We start from the raw sequence: 22,688 nt of genomic DNA on the forward strand, positions 1-22,688 counted from the left end.
GGCACGGTAGCGCGCTGAGGCACTTTAACAGTGCGAGCGGGCCCCTTGCTTTTCGGCAGCCGGCTGGGAGGAAGTGACGGCCGCGCATCACTTCCTCCCACAAATAGAGGAGCGCGTGGGAAAGAAGAGTAGGCAGAGTAGAGGGGGCTAGCCAAGAGAGCCAGACCCCAACTCCCAACACCTTCAACCACCAGTAGGAAAGGTAGGAAACTGGAGGGTGGGTTTTAAAGTGTAAATGTTGTGTGTGTCAGCATATCTGTGTGTGTCAGCATATCTGTGTGTGTCAGCATGTCTGTGTGTGTCAGCATGTCTGTGTGCGTCAGCATGTCTGTGTGCGTCAGTCAGTATATCTGTCAGTATGTCTGTGTATGTCAATATATCTGTGTGTCTGTGTCCGTATATCTGTGTCCGTATATCTGTGTCCGTATATCTGTGTCCGTATATCTGTGTCCGTATATCTGTGTCCGTATATCTGTGTCCGTATATCTGTGTGTCAGTATATCTGCGTGTCAGTATGTCTGTGAGTGTGTCAGTATGTCTGTGTGTGTGTGTCAGTATGTCTGTGTGTGTGTCAGTATGTCTGTGTCAGTGTGTCTGTGTCAGTATGTCTGTGTCAGTATGTCTGTGTCAGTATGTCTGTGTCAGTATGTCTGTGTCAGTATGTCTGTGTCAGTATGTCTGTGTCAGTATGTCTGTGTCAGTATGTCTGTGTCAGTATGTCTGTGTCAGTATGTTTGTGTGTGTGTGTCAGTATGTCTGTGTGTGTGTGTCAGTATGTCTGTGTGTGTGTGTCAGTATGTCTGTGTGTGTCAGTATATCTGTATGTGTGTGTGTTTCAGTATGTCTGTACACACAAATACACCCCTGCATTCAATTTTCAACACTACGTACAAACACATGTCTGTGTTACACACCAAAATTATATGTAAATACACCCCCGCATTCAAAAAACAACACTACACAAATACATGCTTGCAATCATGCCAACACCACATACAAACATATTCCATACAAAAGCCTGTTTACATTCAAACACACAAAAACTACTTAGTGATAAATACAGACCTGCAAACATGGGTAAATGGTAGAGCCCCAGCTGTCAATGCATTTCTGGAGTTGCACGACAGATGGGGATCTACCTTTTAATCACCCGTGCGATAGGGAGGCCCCCAAAAATTCTTGTAACTCTCTACTTTAGGTCCGCCACTGCGTTGGGGTGGAGGACGTGATTGCACGCCTGGGGAGGGGGAACAGGGTCCAGGGGGCCCCAAGCAAATGCTTTGCCCAGGGTCCAGTCAATAGTAAAGACGGCCCTGCATACACGCACAAATACAATGATACAAAGCAATTACAGTAAAAATAGCACAAGCAGAATACGGCAGCATACACACCTCATTTAAAAGAAAATAGGACCGGCACGCTACGGGACCTCACAATCCTACATTGGCACAGTGCTGCTAAAAGGTTGCCTACCCCTGGTCTATATTATTGTTGTAATATGTTTTACTGTTTTAAAACACTAATATTTGTGTTTAGTGAAGTCTCCCGAGAATAACAGTACCCCCCATGTACAGGTTTTATGGTGTTTTGGAAAGTTAGAGAGTCACATGTAAGGCTTGCATTTCATTTTTTTTCACATTGAAATTTGCCAGATTGGTTATGTTGCCTTTGAGAGCGTATGGTAGCCCAGGAATGAGAATTACCCCCGTCATGATGGCCTACCATTTGCAAAAGTAGACAACCCGAGGTATTGCATGTGGGGTATGTCCAGTCTTTCTTAGTAGCCATTTAGTCACAAACACTGGCCAAATATTAGTTTTTTGCTTTTTTCACACAAAAACAAATATGAATGCTAGCTTTGGCCAGTGTTTGTGACTAAGTGGCTACTAAAAAAAGACTAAACATACCCCACTTTCAATACCTTGGCTTGTCTACTTTTTCAAATGCTATGCCATTATGGGGGTAATGCTCATTCCTGGGCTACCACACCGTCTCAAAGGTAACATTACTAATCTGGAAAATTTCAATTTTCAGTGTTATGACATTCACAGTTAAAATGTCAGACGGAAATGCAAATTTAAAAAAAAAATCTTATTTTCTCACATTTTTTTTTTTAATTTTATTCATAATAAATTATGTTCCATATATGAATAGTTAATGATAGATTAAAGCCCTGTTTCTCCTGAACAAAATGATATATAATAAGTGTGGGTGCATATAATTTGAAAGAGGGGAACTACGGGTGAACAGACATATAGCGCAAATTCCAGTTTTTGTTTACGTTTTGTTTTGATCAGAACGTGCACTATTGACTCCGTCCTGAAGGGGTTAATTATAGTTTTGTGTTTTTGATAAGAGCACTCCTTATCTAGGTCACTAAACTCATTTTATAATTGAAGAATTGGTCATCACATAATGTAATATATGTTATTTGGGTTCATGTCAGAACCACTGACGTAACCATTTGGGATTTGTTTGAGAAATGGCGTGTGTTTAGGTGTATACACAAGAAATAAACAACAGGAAGCAAGTCCAACTGAACACTTAAAGGACCACTCTAGGCACCCAGACCACTTCAGCTTAATGAAGTGGTCTGGGTGCCAGGTCCAGCTAGGGTTAACTAATTGTTTTATAAACATAGCAGTTTCAGAGAAACTGCTATGTTTATCAATTAGTTAAGCCTTCCCCCTAATTCTCTAGTGGCTGTCTCACTGACAGCCGCTAGAGGCGCTTGCGTGATTCTCACTGTGAAAATCACAGTGAGAGCACGCAAGCGTCCATAGGAAAGCATTATGAATGCTTTCCTATGTGACCGGCTGAATGCGTGTGCAGCTCTTGCCGCGCGTGCGCAATCAGCCGACGGGGAGGAACGGAGGCAGAGAGGAGGAGGAGAGCTCCCTGCCCAGCGCTGGAAAAAGGTAAGTTTTTACCCTTTTCCCCTTTCCAGAGCCGGGCGGGAGGGGGTACCTGAGGGTACGAGTATGCTTTCCTGGCACTAGAGTGGTCCTTTAATGGGAAGATGAGAATAAAGTAAATCCATGAGGCTTGTTAGTACAAAAGAATTGCTGTTTATGCTAGGGTGAAATTAAAATAGAGTGCAAGTTAAGCTTTTCTTTTTAGTCATGGTTGCACAGATATAGGAGCAAGAATAAGTAAATGTCAATTACTTCTAGCTGTTGGAATCATTTAAAGTAAAATTAGAGGATCATATAACATAAATATAACTGCAAATTTTAAACTTGAAGTGGCATGCAAATATCATTGAGAAAAATGTAGAGTAAGTGGTTGGGGAAGGGGCAGCTACAGTTGTAATCAAAATTATTCAACACCCATTGAAAATCAGGTTTATTGTCAAAATTTACAGACTTTCAGCTGTTCGCAATAAACAAATCAAACATATAAAATGTACTCTCAGTCTAAGCCAGTGATTCCCAAACTTTTTAGGTTCAAGGCGCCCTTAATATTTCAATATTTTAGAGCTGCATTTACTGGCGCTATAGTGTAATGTATAGTGTTGGTGTTTGAAGGGGTGTTTCTATATAGTTTGTGTTTTAATACATGGGTGTGTTTGAATGTACTGTTCACTTTTAAATGCGGATGTACATTTGTCTGAAATATTTGTGTTTGAGTGAAGGGGTATAGTTATAGTTTGGACATCCTTTTGGAGTTTGAATGCAGGGGTGTGTTCGTATGTTGTGCTGGTGTGTGAGTGCTTGGGTGTATGCGCATACACTACTACGCATAGCTATACATGCACATTGACACACAAATTCCTATAAACACTGACACATATGCGCACACACACACACACACAAGTTATATATATATCTCAAGTCACCCTCCTGTTAGCTTACCTTATGTGTCCAGGAGGGTGGCTTGGAGTCCTGCTGGCTGGTGTAAGTGAGGGGCCTGGATTAGCTCCTGGTGTGCTCCTCTCCCCTTATGCTGCAGCTGCCTTCTCTACCTTCTGCACAATCTCCCCGCACAAAACTTCCTCCCAGCCGTCCAACGCTACAGAGGCGGCACCCGACCGGGTCCCGGTTCAGCAATAATGTTTCCCAGTGCTATAATCATACACCGCACACAGATTGGGAACCGCTGGTGTAAGCTTTAAATCTGATTTTCACTGGGGGTTGAATAATTTTGAACACAACTCTAATCGTACCTTAGATGTTGCTTGTCTTAACTAGCAAAATTGTGGACAGAGCACTAGAAGGCTTCAAATTTCAATCATTAATTAAAATATAAATATTTTATAAATATTAAATAAAATATTAAATCATTTGGAAGGCTTATCCAATAATACTAAATTGAGGTTTAAGTTGGCATTATAGATTTTTTTATTAAAAGGAACACCATAGGGTCAAGAAAAGAAATATGCATTCCTGACACTATAGTATTAAACTAGTTATTTAGCCTCAACTGGCCCCACTTTATCCCCCCGTAATAACTCACGTTTGTTCCAACGCTGACCTCATCAAAGCTGATGATCTCAGCCAATCACAATACTTTCCCATAGAAAAGCATTGGATTTGCTAATATCGTCCCTTCTGATGGTCTCAGCCAAGGAGGTGTGCCGGGAGGCGGTGCCAATTGCCACCCTGGTCAATCAGCATCTCCTCATTGGCATGCATTGAATCAGCGTGGAGACGCTGAACGTCAGTACTGTGCAGCACTGCCCTAGGAAGCACATCTTGTGTTCGTCTGAGTGGCGGCCACTAAAAGGTATCCCTAGACTCTAATATAAAACTGCCTTTTTTCTGAAAAAGCCTGTAGGGATACCAGAACAACTATAATAAGCTATAGTTGTTCTGGTGAATGTAGTGTCCCTCTAACCAACGTTTTGGTGTAGCCTGCTTACTATAGAGAGAATTCAAACATGCCTGTAAATACCGTAATTTCTTGGTTACACTTCTTTTATTCATACAATTAATCTTAACAGTGGTGTCTTCTGTCTACAGGAGATGTGGTGGATGTGTACCAGCGGGAGTTTTTAGGCCTCAAAGATCGGCTGCATGCTGCGGAACAGGAGAACCTGAAACGTTCCAAGGAACTGAATCTTGTACTGGATGAGATAAAGAGGGCCATTTCTGAAAAGCAGGCCTTGCGGGATATCAACCGGACCTGGAGCAGCTTGTCTGGTAAGACACATTTTAAACTCTGTTGCTATAAAAACAGTATTTCAATGACTCTTACATGACTCTTACATGGCCTAAAACTTTATATGGAGCAAGTTTTAAAATGACTTATTCAGTCTATAAGCATCAAAGCCCGAGTGAAATTGTATTAGACAAACCTAAGTCTAAAGAATATTCTTCATTTAGTGCCTTTATAATTGCATAATGGTATATAGATTTCCCCCCAATTTTCAATGTTATTTTTATTGAAGAAAAAAATAATCTTTGGGACAGAAATGTGACGAAGTGAAACATCTGTACATGAATTGTGTCAAGCAACACCCAAGTTTGCATATCTCATCCTGGGCTTTGTATAACAGTAGTGATATCTTGTATACTAATTTTTTTTTCTTCATATTATAGAGATGTAGTGGTGTATAGAAGGGGTTGTAGGGGCATAGGTATATGTTGTGCAATTTAATCATAGACCCCATGTTGTAGTGAAAGACATTTGCATATATTGTGAAAAAAGGTTATAACTTAAAGGAACACTATAGTCACCTAAATTACTTTAGCTAAATAAAGCAGTTTTAGTGTATAGATCATTCCCCTGCAATTTCACTGCTCAATTCACTGTCATTTAGGAGTTAAATCACTTTGTTTCTGTTTATGCAGCCCTAGCCACACCTCCCCTGGCTATGATTGACAGAGCCTGCATAAAAATGAAAAAAAAAACTGGTTTCACTTTCAAACAGATGTAATTTACCTTAAATAGTTGTATCTCAATCTCTAAATTGAACTTTAATCGCATACAGGAGGCTCTTGCAGGGTCTAGCAAGCTATTAACATAGCAGGGGATACGAAAATCTTAATTAAACAGAACTTGCAATAAAGAAAGCCTAAATACAAACAGTATGACACTCATAAAGATAAAAAAAGTGACACACATACAGATACATAGGCAAACACTGATATACATATATGCAGACATACAGATACACATATAGACACACATAAAGGAACACAGGGACGCATGCATACAGATACACACACACAGATACATACAAACACACACACATACATACACAAACGCACGCTCATGCAAAATGTTTGTCAACCTCCTGTTTCCTAACTTTTAGGTCCAGGAGGGTGACTTTTCCTGGGGTCCAATGGCTCAGGCTGATTGGAGTCAGGGTGGGAACTCTGACTCCGCCCTTGCCTTCCTCCTCCCGCGTGGCTCGCTATGATAGCTGGGAGAAGTGACCAGAGTAACTTCCTCCCAGCCTGTGACCTCATCACAGGGGGCCTGGCCGTGCTGTTAAAGTGCCACAGCATTGACTGTTCCCCCTGGAAACTCATTGCCATCAGCGTGGGCCACCCGATGGGCTCCTTCAATGTGGTCAGACGGTTGCAGGGGTCCGCAGGGCGGCGGGCCCTCTGGAGTGATGGGCCCAGTGACATTTGCGACCCCTGCGACCGCAGTAGCTCCACCACTGCTTGTGACACCAGATACCACGGGGACAGTAACATTTGCGTTCTTAGAAATTTAGATGGCAAGATACATACTCTAATTCCCTGTTATTTCTATATGGCAATTTCAGAAACAGAGCGTATGTAAGCATTATATAAAGCGGAGCAGGGCCGGCATATCCATAAGACAGCACAGGCGGCCACCTTAGGGCACCAGAGTAGGGGGGCGCAGAAATCCGAATCCCCTGCTTCTAGTTAGACTTGAATTGTTCAAATCACTGCAGCTAAGCTCACTCTCCACGCTTAACTGAAGCAGCCAGCACACAGCAAATAGGTAATGAAGTCGGACAGCCTCTTCAAAAAATGGTTTACCATCCTTGGGTGCCCACAGCCTAGCCCCTCTCTTGCTGCTCAGGCTGCTTCATATATATGTTAGCCAGAGCAGTGATGGGCAGTGGACACGGAGAGTGTTGGCTCTCCTATTGTAGCTGCCCATCACTGGTATAACTTGGTACGGCCTTGGTAATGTTTAATATATGTATTTAAATACCATGCAGGTAATGAGGTGATACCGGAGAAACTGACGGAAGCCAAGCACAGAGAGATGGACACAGGTTTCTTCAGGAAGGAAGAGATTCTTTATTCGGATCACCGATCGGGACTCAGAGGGACTGTCACCAAAATACAAGTTCTGAGCCCCGGACAATAGTGCAGGCTCCTTATATAGGCATATAACTCCTCCCATATTAAGCTCCACCCGCACATTCTCTTGACCAATCAATACAAATAAGAATTAACTTCCTGCTTGACCGCATGGCTTGTCCAGCACAATGGAGGAGGGGAATACTACATCCTGTATTCTCGCACATGCTCCGTACACTACTGATCGTATCTTGCCACGTGCAACTAACTGATCGATACGTCAGCATATGCACGTACACATGCCACGTGGTAATCTCGGCCTACTAAATTTATTTTTACCGAGATTCCACCACATTCCCCCCTTTGATGCCTCTTGATATTTCACAATTACTTGAGGCATCACTTAACCTTGGTTTGCATATACCTCAGGTTACCATGAACCAGACCAGACTTTTCCCATAATGTGAATCCCTCAACACTCCTCTTCCTGCATTGGTTCTCCCTGATCTAGAGCCTCATATTTATATATGGCCATTATCTGTGCTGCAGCCTTCCTTTCTGCTATATTTTCTATCAGGCTTTGCACAGACCTAACTACTAAGGGGATAAGACATGGCAGGAGTAGACACAACATCAAAATCAGTAGGACTCCACCTACCAATGCCTTAAGCCCTCCAAACTGCTCATACCAGCTACCAAACAAACTACTTGGATTGTACCCTTTCCATACCTGAGTAGGCACATGTGCTAGTTTAACCATATGGCTAGTAAGCTCAGCTATTGCTTGCCCTTCGTCATCTATTTGAAGACAGCAATTGCTCAGGTTAAACTTACCACATACACCTCCCTCTACTGCCAATAGGTAATCCAAAGCTAATCTATTTTGGTATACTGCTGTCCTCATCCTGGTATTATGCTTCGCTAGAAGATAATAGAGCGCTTGTGAGGTCTCATTAGTAATAATCTCAACCACCGCCTGTAACCTTATAATACGGTTGAGCATATAAATTGGGGTTCTATAACCAAAAGTACCATCCTCTGCCCATGTGGCTGGCCCATAATAATCTATAATACGCTGGGGAGGCCATTCATCATCTTCCCAGGCGCCTATCTCTATGGGTCCCCTTTTCTTCCTATGATTCACATCATACACTTTAACACCCAAAGTCTCACCTGTTTCAATAGGTAACAAGAAGGATGGTTTGAGCATACCCAACACACATGCCCCTTCCCAGTCCTGTGGCAACTCCGAATAGGCTTTCTTACCACAGATCCAGTACAAATTTGCTGGGGCTCTCCAACTAGATGTGATGGATAAATCAAACCACACGTCCTTTAAATTGGCAAATCTTGCAAACGGGTTAGATGGTTCTGAGACATTTGAAGCCGACCACCAAGTTGTATTCTTTGTATCATCATCATAAGCTTTTTGCCCTAAACAAGTTAACTCTCCTACAGAAGTATTATACATCATTCCTTTCCTTGCTATGCAAACATAACCTATGATGGAGGTCTTTAATCTCCACTCAGATTTACCTCTAACACTCATCTGATAATCGGCATGTGAAGATATTAATTGTTCAACTGCCTCAGAACCGGGCATTACCTCCTTTGCTTCCCAAGGCCATTGGTCTCCCATGTTAGTACCTCCACACACATAGCAGTTGGTAACATTAAGACTACCGGCAATACTTTCAGCTAAATCAATGAACAGGTTTTTAGCGTTATGGGGGATCTTATTATCTATACTCATCTCTTCATAAAAGGAATGGTATACCTGATGAGTTTGGGAGGTTACCGTATCGGTCTCTATCCCTATAAACAATACTGTCCCAGGGTCTAAACCCGTCCCGTATATTTGAAACCCAAATAAATTACCATATCTATCTAAGAATTGGTCAGGATTATTTATAAGAATATGGACTGGATTGCATTCCATAGACTTACAGTATGGATTGGTAGGCAACTTAGTCACAATCATATCCTTGTCTGCTGTCTGTCCCCAAGTTGCCCACCCCACACAAGACCAATATGGGCAAAAATTATAATCCCTATTTGGGCATCTAGGACTCACATACTTATTTTTACTACTGGGACAAATATATTTATCATTAGACCCATACGTTCTCTCCCATCTAAGATCCCCACATACATTCCACGGCTTTCTACCACTTGATATTGCCTTACATGCATCAAATAGCAGAACACCTGAAGAATGTACGGATTCTAATACCGTTTTATTTATTAGGGTCCCCTGAGGATCTCCATTCCTGAGAGTCAACCAAATTGTACGGGGTTGATACTCTGGATTGAAGCACTTAGGTTCTCCTACCCCTAGATGGCATACACTATACTCTACATTTAGATATCTACACCTAGATACATCTCCTTTACATTCATATTGCGAATGCCAAATTAGGGTCTGGGAAATATGGTTACCTGTTCTTGTAGTCTTAATGCATACCTCACAGCTAGGAGTGTCGGTACCTCATCCTTCCTGAATATAAAAATACATATAAATAAACATTATCATAAACACATCTTTCGTCGGCATCCTCAGTCTTCGTCCGTGCGATGGCACCTCAGCTTCCAGGATGTAAGGGCTGCAGGGAATGGAGTTCTGCTCGTCTTCACAGGGGTCCCTTCGAGACTTTTCCTGACTTTTAAATCACTCGTTGGTGAGCGGACAGGCTTTATTATGGCCGTCTCACTCACTTACCAATCTCTGAAACAATAAAATTTGTAATCCACAAGATTCCTCGTCACTCCGACTGAGTTGTGAGCTTTAACCGGATCTTGCAGGGATTCTCTGGATCTGGTGTAACTTGCCAAGAATCGACCGCTGCTGGTTTAACCCTGGAGTGATGTATCCACGGAGTCACTTCGGCCACTTTTATCGCTGTAGGGGTAGACAAAAGAACAACATAAGGACCTCTCCACTTGGGCCCTAACGGTACATTATTCCACTCTTTAATCCACACTTGGTCTCCTGGGTGGTAACTATGAACTGGGGGATAAATATTCACAGGTAATCTATCTTGTACCCATTTCTGTACCTCCTCCATAGTCTTACCCAACTCTACAACCTGCTGCCGAGTAATTCCTTCTCCCAACTGACTCAAATCCCCCCTTAAGTTACCAAGTACGGGAGGTGGTCGCCCATACATGATTTCAAAAGGGGAGAGGCCCATCCTTCTGGTAGGTGTACTGCGGATTCGTAACAGAGCTATAGGCAAAAGAACGTTCCACTTAAGCTGGGTTTCCTGACACATTTTTGCCAACTGGTTCTTAATAGTTCTATTCATTCTCTCTACCTTACCAGAACTCTGAGGTCTATATGCCGTATGAAGTCTCCACTTTATACCAAGCATATGAGTCAGTTGTTGTAGGCATTGATGAACAAAAGCTGGACCATTGTCCGATCCTATAGAGCAGGGTAGTCCATATCGGGGTATTATTTCTCGTAGCAGGAATCTCACAACTTCTCCTGCTTTCTCTGTACGAGTAGGACATGCTTCTACCCAGCCTGAATAGGTGCACACAACTACTAGTAGGTAGCGATGTCCACCAGATTTAGGCATTACTGTATAGTCAATTTGTAAATCGGACATAGGGAGTCCCCCCATAAACTGGACTCCTGGTGGCTTTACTGGTCCTTGCCTTGCATTATTTTTAGCACACGTTACACATCTTCGTACAATGGCTTGAGTTAAGTTGGACAATCTTGGTATGTAGAAATGTTTTCTGAGAGATTCTTCTGTACTGTCTCTCCCAGAATGTGTCCCGTTGTGATAGTTTTGGACAATTTCTACCGCTAGTGATGCTGGAATAACTATTCTCCCATCTTCTAACTGATACCATTTGTTCTCCAAATACTTTCCAGGTTCAGTCTTTAACCACTCTTCTTCTTGAGCTGTATAAACTGGAGTCCATTGAGACAGTGGGGTTGGTATAAGAGCAGCTATATGTTCCACATATTCCGGTCTTCCTGATTCAGCAGCACGCTTAGCTGCATTATCTGCCATCCGGTTTCCTTTGGTTACATCACCATCTCCTCTCAGATGCGCTCGACAATGTATAATACCGACTTCTTTCGGTTCCCATACTGCTTCCAATAGTTGTAGAATTTCAGCTGCGTACTTGATTTCTTTGCCCTCTGAATTCATTAGTCCTCTTTCTTTATACAAAGCTCCGTGGGCATGAGTGGTTAAAAACGCATACTTGGAGTCCGTGTAGATGTTCACTCTTAAACCTACAGCCAATTGTAACGCTCGTGTCAGTGCTATCAATTCTGCCTTTTGTGCTGATGTTCCTTTTGCCAGTGGCCGAGCTTCTATCACCTTGTCTATTGTTGTTACTGCATATCCTGCATAGCGGATCCCTTCTTTCACATAACTACTGCCGTCTGTGTAATATTGAACATCAGGGTTCTGGATGGGAAAATCGCGAAGATCTGGTCTACTTGAGAATACTTCATCCATCACCTCCAAACAATCATGTTGACTTTCAGTAGGTTGTGGCAAAAGAGTAGCTGGATTTAAGGTATTAACAGTCTCTAAATGCACTCTTGGGTTTTCACACAACATTGCTTGATACTTGGTCATACGGCTGTTACTAAACCAATGATTTCCTTTGTAATCCAACAACGTCTGTACTGCATGTGGAACTCGTACATAATGTTCTTGACCCAGAGTGAGTTTATCGGCTTCAGCTACCAGCAGGGCGGCTGCAGCTACGGCTCTTAGACAAGGTGGAAGTTCGCTGGCCACTGCATCCAGTTGCTTAGACATATAGGCAACAGGTCTTTGCCATGATCCCAAGTACTGTGTCAATACTCCCACAGCCATTCTTCTTTGCTCGTGTACATACAGGTAGAATGGTCGTGTGTGATCAGGCAGACCTAATGCTGGGGCACTCATCAAAGCCTTCTTCACATCTTCAAATGCCTTTTGCTGTTCTGGGGTCCATAGGAAGGGATCGTGTTCTGTACCCTTGATAGCTGCATACAGAGGTTTTGCCAATATCGCGTAACTGGGAATCCATATCCTACAGAAGCCTGCTGCCCCCAAGAACTTGTCTTCTATTCTTGGGTGTTGGTATTTGGCACACAGCTTCTTTTCTCTCTGGCCCCATTATCCTTTGACCTTCAGAGATATGGAATCCCAGATATTTGACAGTTGGCAGACACAACTGAGCCTTCTTCCTAGACACCTTGTATCCTGCCTTCCAGAGAATGTGTAGTAGATCGTGCGTTGCTTGCTGACATATTTCTCTTGTGACTGCGGCTATCAACAAGTCATCTACATATTGTAGCAATACACACTCTCCTGGGATGGACTCGAAATCCAGTAGATCCTGATTTAGAGCTGAACCAAATAGGGTAGGTGAATTTTTAAACCCTTGGGGCAGTCTTGTCCAAGTCATTTGGCGTTTTGAGCCCGTTACAGCATTTTCCCATTGAAAAGCAAAGATACATTGGCTTTCTGCGGCAATTCGGAGGCAAAAGAAGGCATCTTTGAGGTCTAAGACTGTAATATAGGTAGCCCCGCCCGGAATTAAAGCAAGCAGGTTATACGGATTGGGCACAACTGGATGTATACTAACAACCGCATCATTGACTGCTCTCAAGTCCTGCACAGGGCGATACTCATCTGTACCGGGCTTTTGAACAGGCAGCAATGGGGTGTTCCAGGGGGAAGTACAGAATTTTAGGATAACATACCATATGAACTTATCCAGATAAGATTGAATGTTTTTCTTAGCCTTCTGCGGGATGTGATATTGTCGTAGGCTCACTGGATAAACCCCAAGTTTTAGTTCGATTTTAATAGGTGGAATATTGCGGGCCAGTCCTGGTGGGTTGTTCTCTGCCCAAACTCCTGGTATGTTGAATAAGGATTCATCACTCCTAGGGTTTTGGTTAGTCAACGCTGTATAAAGTCGCCACTCTTCTTCCTTTGGTACGGATAATGTCATAATACCTGAAGGTCCATTAAACTTTAAGGATGTTGTTCCGTTTGGTAGGAACGTAATCTGCACTTGTAATTTGGATAGCAAATCACGTCCCAGCAATTGGACTGGACATTCAGGCATGTAAAGGAATTGATGTTTTACTACGTGGCCTCCCAATGTACAGAGTCGACTTTTAAGAACCGGTTTTGCAGCACTTCTTCCAGTTGCTCCTATTACGGTAATAGTTCTTCCAGATGGAGGAGCAACTAGGTTAGTCACCACCGAATGTTCAGCACCAGTGTCGATCATGAATGCACTCCTTTTCCCCCCTATTGATACATCGACCATAGGCTCCGCTCGACCAAGGGGGATGGAGCCCGGTCGGTATCAATAGTCCTCCATGACCGTGTCAGCCAATCCTACAAAGTCCCTACCTTCTCTATCGCGGGACCTTTGCGCTGCGGGATAATATCTATCCTCTCTTACACTTCCTCTATTACCATTACTCCCTCCGGGACCTCCTCTACCTCTCGCTCTGCCTCTAAAGTTTCCATAACCTGCCCTGGGTGGATCTCTCTCGTACTGCTCTCTTTTCGGACACTCGCTTCTCCAATGCCCTTCTTCTCTGCAATACGCGCACTGATTCCTACTCAAGGGCTCCCTATTCCACCTACTATCACCTCTATCTGGGCCCCGTCTATCTACGCCTGCGATCGCTACCGCTAGCATATCCGCCTTTTTACGCATCTTGCGCTCTTCCTCTTTCTTACTTTCTGATTCCCTATTCATATATACCTTATTTGCTACTTCCATTAGTTAGGTGATGGACATTCCTGCAAACCCTTCTAACTTCTGTAGCTTGCGTTTAATATCCCCGTAGGCTTGGCTGACAAAGGCAGAGTTTACCATTCGGGAATTATCAGTGTCTTCCGGATCAAAGGGGGTATACAAGCGGTATGCCTCCAATAATCGGTCATAAAAGACACTAGGCGCTTCATCACTTTTCTGAATCACCTCAACTGTCTTCGACATATTTATGGCTTTTTTCCCTCCGGCTTTCATGCCAACAATTATAGCATCTCTATAGGCTTTTAGGTGACGCATGTCTGCGCCATTAACGTTCCATTCGGGATCGGTATTAGGATAATGAGTTGCGGCCCATGCTGCTGGATTTGCTTGATTTAAAGTACGGGCTTCTTCCTCCAGTGCTTTAATGGCCGCTTGGTTAATCCTAGTCCTCTCCTCATTGTTAAATAATGTCATTAGTAATTGCTGGCAATCAGCCCAAGTCGGATTATGCGTCTGAACTATCGAGGTGAACAGGTCGGTCATGGCTTGTGGTTTCTCAGTATACGAGGAATTGTGGGTCTTCCAATTCAAGAGATCGGTAGTCGTGAACGGGACATATACGAAGACTGGGTCAGCATACACCATTTGACCTGTGGCATCAAGATAGGCTGACCCAGGATTCAAACGAAGAGGCATCTGATAATGTTTGGGTCATTGGGTACCGGTCAGTTGTCGGGTTATTATAGGGCTACGTGGAGGGGCGTCGGTTAGAGGTTCCGGTCGGGGGGTAGTAAGACATGAGGATGTAGAAGCTTGATTTTGGGGAAGGTCGGTAAATAGAATATTCCGAGCCGGGCTAGAAGAAGCCTGACCGGAAGCTTGAATTGGCGCAAAATCAGGATACATGGGTTTAACGGGGGTTGCTACCGGAAGGGGAGGTTTAGTAACGGGTGGGATGGATTCTGAGCTGGAGGAGGAAGTAGATGGGGACAACGGACGAGTGGGTGTGGAACTTCCTGTACTTGTATCACTTCCCTCTACAGGGAAGTAAGGGGGCGGCATAGGGATCTCGGACTCAGGGGGCGTGTCCAAAATGGGCTTAACCGTGGTCCTAGTGGACAAACAAGTCCTGGCCACCATGAGGCGACATTGCTCCTCGTGGCATATCCGGATCCATCTTGGCGAGTCGTTTACGGCCTGCCTCCAACAATCAATGTATGGAAACTGTCTGTAAAGTTCAGGCCTACCTGATACAGCCACGTGTACACGCTGTACCAGATTTGGATCCAAACTGCCACGTGGCGGCCATGCCGCAACCAAAGTAGGCCACTCCCTAGTGCACAAAGTGACCAAACGTGCAGGAGACATTTTAACCCCAAAATCACATACTTTAAATCCCTTTTTAAAATTCTTTACCATACAACCTAAGGGATCCAAAATCGTTGACTCCGACGCGCCCATACTTAGCAATGGAGCGTCGTTGACAACGAATGCTATACACACACTCTATTCAACAGTCACACCAGTTTCTTCCGGCAACAGCACCACGTGGTACAGTTACCAAGTGAAACGTACACAATAACACGATAAAAACACTCAGGGAATTCCCGTACACACACAGCTGTTACACCCATCACTAAGTAATCAATATTATGCCCTTTGGCGAAACTATACAGTCACCCACGCTATAATTTTCTATATATGAATTACCCGTCTATAACACACCCCAGTAACATCGTCTTTTACAAATAGCGGTTACAGTACGGTTAGCATAGGTCAAAGTACAATTTAAGGTCACAATACAATTATTAGTGGTTATGGTGTTAGACATGCAATAAACGACAATGATTAGTACTTATATACAGTATCAGTAAATATACAGGGTTATGGTACCGTGCACTATAGTACAGCAACACACTATTAACACTCTCGCTAGACGGCTGAGCTCGCGCTATCGAACAAGATATACACGTTACTAACAATCTTTAACACATATACAATCCCAACTAAACTATTGGCCAGTACCTTGATGGACTACCTAAAACTATCTACATCCGTTTTGGTTAGCCACACTGCCCAAGCACCACATATAGCGAACTAGAGGGCGGAATTTACAACAGAACCCTTTTAGTCTTTCTACTCTATCAATAGTCTAGTGGGTTCCAAATTTACACGCCTTCCCACTTAGCCAAGATAGGTTGAGATCTAGCGGACCGAATTTACACAGACGCCGCTTAGTCTCCCGGTCCCTCTGACCTAGCGAACAAAATGTACACCCTAGAACGCTAGTCTAGACAAGACACCGGTGTCCGGCTAGGGCTATTTACACAGAACCCCGCCTGACTCCAAACCAAATCAAACGGTCTTACTAAAGAGCGTTCGATTGAGCGGTGCGCCTTCGCTCCTTCACTCCGACAGAGGGGGCAGATTCCATACACAGATTTAACCCCTTATGGGCCTACCGCACAATCTGTATACCCCTAGTGGGTCCGCCGTCTAAAACAGCGGTCGTCTTACCTCCTCGTTCCTGAACCTGAGTTCACACTCATCGACGGGGACACCCCAGCACTTACTACGTAGAGGCCGATGATCTCCTGGACAACAGACCAGTGGCGCCGAGACGAAGGGAGGTCCACGCAGAAGTTCAGGGGTGCAGCCGTAGAGAACGTGGGCAAAGATAGACCGTCTCACGCCTCTGCTTCTCAGCTACCGTTGAACGATGAGCTTCCCGGCCATTGCACCAAATGATACCGGAGAAACTGACGGAAGCCAAGCACAGAGAGATGGACACAGGTTTCTTCAGGAAGGAAGAGATTCTTTATTCGGATCACCGATCGGGACTCAGAGGGACTAATGTCACCAAAATACAACAAGTTCTGAGCCCCGGACAATAGTGCAGGCTCCTTATATAGGCATATAACTCCCCATATTAAGCTCCACCCGCACATTCTCTTGACCAATCAATACAAATAAGAATTAACTTCCTGCTTGACCGCATGGCTTGTCCAGCACAATGGAGATGGGGAATACTACATCCTGTATTCTCGCACATGCTCCGTACACTACTGATCGTATCTTGCCACGTGCAACTAACTGATCGATACGTCAGCATATGCACGTACACATGCCACGTGGTAATCTCGGCCTACTAAATTTATTTTTACCGAGATTCCACCACAGAGGAGCCAGTGTGCACTCACAAATCATGCACACGCACCCAGCATTTCTAAAATGTACTCTAGGATGGTGTCAGACCTTCATGCTGTGCACAGTTTTATCAATAAATAGTGCTTTAGACTAAAGAGGGCTACATATGTCTTCCACCTGGAGCAAGGATAAGTTGAGAGATGCACTAAAAATAAATTACAAATAATACTTGGCAAAACTAAATTATATGTATCATTTATTTTCAGCAATAACAAAAAATGACAATGATTTTCTTTTAAAGGCCAAGAGATGGAGTGAAAGGAGGCTGTTAAAAAAAAAAAAAAATAATACTTGTGATGCAATGCTAGGGAGCTAACTATGAAGGAGCAATGTTGTAACAACTAAGAAGAATGAAAACCAAAGAAGTCAAGCAATTATGCATAGTGTGGGAGAATGATAAGAGTGAACAGGGAGATGACAGGCTATGCTAGGAAAATGCACAGGCAATAATAAAACACCTTCCCAAGCAGGATAAGGGGAGTTACTGTAAACAAAGGAGCATCAGCAAGGCATCCAGAAAGACTGGGATGTTAATTGACAAGTTCCTTTTTGTTCAACTTCTAGCTCCCTAACTCCCACTCCCTTGAATAACTTTTTTAAATTACTTTTTCTTTTTTTTTTTTTTTTTTTATAATTATGCTTAGTACAAGAAACCACTAGTGTTTCCTCTACTCTGAATATACATTTTAACGTCCAACTTGAGATATATATATATATATATATATATATATATATATATATATATATATATATAATCTCACAAACGTGAGTACACCCCTCACATTTCTGTAAATATTTTATTATATCTTTTCATGTGACAACACTGAAGAAATGACACTCTGCTACAATGTAAAGTAGTAAGTGTACAGCCTGTATAGCAGTGTAAATTTGCTGTCCCCTCTAAATAACTCATCACACAGCCATTAATGTCTAAACCATTGGCAAAAGTGAGCACAGCCCTAAGTGGAAATGTCCAAATTGGGCCCAAAGTGTCAATATTTTGTGTGGCCACCATTATTTTCCAGCACTGCCTTAATCCTCATGGGCATGGAGTTCACCAGAGCTTCACAGGTTGCCACATGAGTCCTCTTCCACTCCTCCATGATGACATCATGGAGCTGGTGGATGTTAGAGACCTTGCGCTGCCCCACAGATGCTCAATAGGGTTTAGGTCTGGAGACACGCTTGGCCAGTCCATCACCTTTACCTTCTTTAGGTAAAGGTGATGTCTTGAAGGTGTGTTTGGGGTCGTTATCATGTTGGAATACTGCCCTGCGGCCCAGTCTCCGAAGGGAGGGGTTTATGCTCTGCTTCAGTATGTCACAGTACATGTTGGCATTCATGGTTCCCTCAATGAACTGGAGCTCCCCAGTGTCGTCAGCCCTCATGCAGGCCCAGACCATTACACTCCCACCACCATGCTTGACTATAGGCAAGACACACTTGTCTTTGTACTCCTCACCTGGTTGCCACCACACACTCTTGAAACCATCTGAACCAAATAAGTTTATCTTGGTCTTATCGGACCACAGGACATAGTTCCAGTAATCCATGTCCTTAGTCTGCTAGTCTTCAGCAAACTGTTTGCGGGCTTTCTTGTGCATCATCTTTAAAAGAGGCTTCCTTCTGGGATCAATTCGATGCAGTGTGCGCCATATGGTCTGAGCACTGACAGGCTGACTCTCCCACCCCTTCAACCTGTGCAGCAATGATGGCAGCACTCAGTCACCTATTTCCCAAAGACAACCTTTGGATATGACGCTGAGCATGTGCACTGAACTTCTTTGGTCGACCATTGCAAAGCCTGTTCTGAGTGGAACCTGTCCTGTGAAACCGCTGTATGGTCTTGCCCACCGTGCTGCAGCTCAGTTTCAGATTCTTGGCAATCTTCCTACAGCCTAGGCCATCTTTATGTAGAGCAACATTTTTTTTTCAGATCCTCAGAGAGTTCTTTGCCATGAGGTTCCATGTTGAACTTCCAGTGACCAGTATGAGAGCAATAACACCAAATTTAACACACCTGCTCCCCATTCACGCCTGAGACCTTGTAACACTAATGAATCACATGACATCGGTGAGCTTAAATGGCTAATTGGGCCCAATTTGGACATTTCCAATTTTGTTGCCAACGGTTTAGACATTAAACGTTGTAATTTTGAGGGGACAGCAAATGTACACCGTTATACAGGCTGTGCACTTACTACTTTACATTATAGCAGAGTGTCATTTCTTCAGTGTTGTCATATGAAAATATATAATATATTTACAAAAATGTGAGAGGTGTACTCACTTTTGTGAGATACTGTATATAGGTGATGCATAACAGTAACTTTTTGTATTTGCACGCCACAATCTTTTTGATACCTAGATCTATGCTCTCAGAGAGACTTCAACTTCCGAACTAGAACTGGCACAAGGTTGAAATGCAGTACATGTCTGGTTTCTGGCCACTGATCATTTTATGTTGTAGCCCATGCTTTGGTCCATTGCTAAGGGTATCTGCAGAAATGGGTATCTGTACTCATTTACGTGTCCAGCTGGGATAGTTGTGAAAACTTGGCTTTTTTCAAATTTCAGTGCCCAAGAATGACCCCTCAAAGTCCACCGTTTGATATTGAGTAATGAATAACAGTATTTTTTTTGTATTTGCATTGTGGGGAGTTGTATCAGGTTTGTCCTCACCATAATACTTTTTGGTATCTAGCTATACAAGTTTAAAGGGAAGACTAGTTAGGAGGAGAGAACAGATTGATGCCCACATGTTCTGTTTTATTGCAAGGTAATAAATCAGAGTGTTGTGATAAATGACTAACTAATACAATTTACATAGAAACATAGAATGTGACAGCAGATAAGACCCACTCAGCCCATCTAGTCTGCCCAATTTTCTAAATACTTTCATTAGTCCTTGGCCTTATCTTATGGATAGGATAGCCTAATTCCTATCCACACATGCTTTAACTCCTTTACAGTGTAAACCTCTACCACTTCAGCTGGAAGGCTATTCCATGCATCCACAACCCTCTCAGTAAAGTAATACTTCCTGATATTATTTTTAAACCTTTGCCCCTCTAATTTAAAACTATGTCCTCTTGTTGTGGTAGTTTTTCTTCTTTTAAATACAGTCTACTCCTTTAAATAATGAGCAATTCATAATTTTCATTGGCAGTGATTTAACAATTATTAGACCTAGTTCATTTGTGAGTAACTTTTAGTGTGAGAAAATACTAAACTAAGGGCCTGGAAGACCCTCTGCCTTAACATTACCAGCCATAGGTCAGCAACAGAACCATATAGGATTAATATTTTTGTTATAAATGTTTGTTTATATATATATATATATATATATATAATATTTTTTACATTTTTTTTTTTTAAAGATGAAACCAAGTTAAAATTGTGGAATATCACAAACAAGAATGTGCTGCATTTACCTACCATCTTTCACCATCTTCCACATCTGCTGTCCAAGGAGAATAGTCTACAACCAGCTGTGCATGTGGGCCAGGGTCGGACTGGAGGTAAGAGATATGATGACCTGTGTATAGGACTGTTGTTGTTCTTTTTTTTTTTTATGATGTTTGAGAACTCGCTAGGCACCATAACCACTTTAGGCTATATTTGGCAGTAATAGAATTGCTGTCTGCATTTGGAATCCTGTGGTTCTTTTTCATATATTATAATATCTGTCTGTGCAACAATACTATCGATATATTTAAATTACAAACGTACAAGGGTGCAGCAATAACGTGGCACGCAAGCACGCACGTACGCTTCCCACGAAGCTTCGGGCAGGAAGGAGGAGACACCCGCATGGAAGCAACAGCTAAAGTTAATGCTGCTACAGCTGCCACTTCCTGACGTACATCCAAACGTACATAATTAGTCCAAGTGTCTATAAGAAGAAGAAGATAAGAATATATATCTATACTGTCAAAGGAAGTGCAAAGCCAAAATCACATTTTGGGACTTTCTAAAAAAGTAAATAAACTTTTTATGCATATTCATTCTTTATGTTCATAGATATTTAGATGATGTGTGTCTATTAATGCTGGTGCTTTTATTAATAATAAACACTACACAGGCATAAAATGGGGCTTCTGTAGGAACTAACCCATTCAAGCCACAAACCTATGGTTTTAAAAGTCACTTTTTCTCAAACCCATGCAGAATGAACTCAAAATTTATAGATTAACCCTACAGGAGCCTACCGGTCAAATTCTACCACTGTATGACCGATGTTGTATGTATATGGCAGCGTTCAGTGAAAGTAGAGGCTAGTTTTTCAGGTATTCCTACATATACGTAATTTTTTATTACCACTTCTGATGATGTCAGCAGACTGCTTGTTTTTCTGAGTCTAACAGCATGCAGAGTTACAGCTTCAGGCTTGAATACAGTACGATTTTTAATATATTTATGGAGGCATGATGGGCCCAGGGGGACTAGATGGTGGTTTTAACACTATATAGGGTCAGGAATACATGTTTGTGTTCCTGACCCTATAGTGATCATTTAAATCTCCAAACCCTATGAGTGAGGTACTAGAAAGTCATGTGTATTGCATAAATGGAGACAGCCTCATAGTGTGGTGGAACTTCAGGGGTAAGTGGCTTTTCAAATAGATAAAGGTATATTACTAATTGTATTGGATAGCTATGTTTGTATATTAAAACTGTATGCTTTTTGTGTGTTCTGTCTTGCCCCTTTTCACTATAAACATTCTTTATTTGCAAAATTCCAAGAACAAATTAAATGAAGCCAAATGTAGACATACAGACCTACTGTGGAGAATGGGGCAGTTCTGAGAACAGAATTGTGTCGATGAAAGTAACACCTTTTTATTAGTGCATGATTGTGTATTGTTCAATATTGTGTCTTTGCTTGTGCTTTTTCAGTATCTATAGTGATGGGCATTCCCAGCGTGAAGAGAGAAGTTCATTCTTACTTGACAGACACCCTTAGCTCCTTGATTTCTGAGCTGAACCAGCAGGAAAAGGAAGACTGCATGATTGTAGTGCTAATTGCAGAGGTACCTAATCCACAAATGTTAATTTGTCCTCCATCTCACATCTCATATGACAGCTCTACAGCAGACATTGACTCATCACTGAACCTGACTACAGATTAAAGCTGTTCTCTGCCAAGAAATCTGTTTGAGGTTAGACTGCCAAGCTTTGTTCTGGCAAACAGTGATAGGATCTAACCTTTATGTGCGTGTTTTATTTTGGCCAGGGTCACCCAGCACAAAAGCTACTGTTGCTTATGTTTTTTTTTTGTAAGGTGACCATTAGGGCACTCTCTAGAACACAGCCTGACATGTGCAAAAATTTGTGAAAATGCATTATTTCCTTCTGGCTGCCTCCCTGATTCGATATGTGAAGATCCCCTGCCTATATCATAAGGTTTCTTTTTTTTTTTTTTTTTTTTTTTGTAAATTCTTTATTAGGACAATCAGGTGAGTACAGAATCACAAAAATACTTACACCACAACAGTGTAAATACGTATAG

General features: G+C 42.6%; 1 protein-coding gene across 2 annotated transcripts in view; it reads left to right on the plus strand.

Annotated features, from left to right (window-relative positions):
• MGAT4B (alpha-1,3-mannosyl-glycoprotein 4-beta-N-acetylglucosaminyltransferase B) overlaps positions 1-22,688 on the plus strand; it is a 399,376-nt gene that overhangs the window by 138,349 nt on the left and 238,339 nt on the right. For both annotated transcript variants that reach the window (XR_010090437.1, XM_063447906.1), the window contains exons 2-4: positions 4,962-5,141; positions 20,558-20,698; positions 22,076-22,209. Coding sequence is in view for 1 of the 2 variants with exons in the window: in XM_063447906.1 (XP_063303976.1) it covers positions 4,962-5,141; positions 20,558-20,698; positions 22,076-22,209 (455 nt within the window). In the remaining variant the exon portion in view is untranslated. The remainder of the gene's footprint in view (positions 1-4,961; positions 5,142-20,557; positions 20,699-22,075; positions 22,210-22,688) is intronic.

Source organism: Pelobates fuscus, chromosome 3 (genome assembly GCF_036172605.1).
Source record: "Pelobates fuscus isolate aPelFus1 chromosome 3, aPelFus1.pri, whole genome shotgun sequence".
Taxonomy (NCBI): domain Eukaryota; kingdom Metazoa; phylum Chordata; class Amphibia; order Anura; family Pelobatidae; genus Pelobates; species Pelobates fuscus.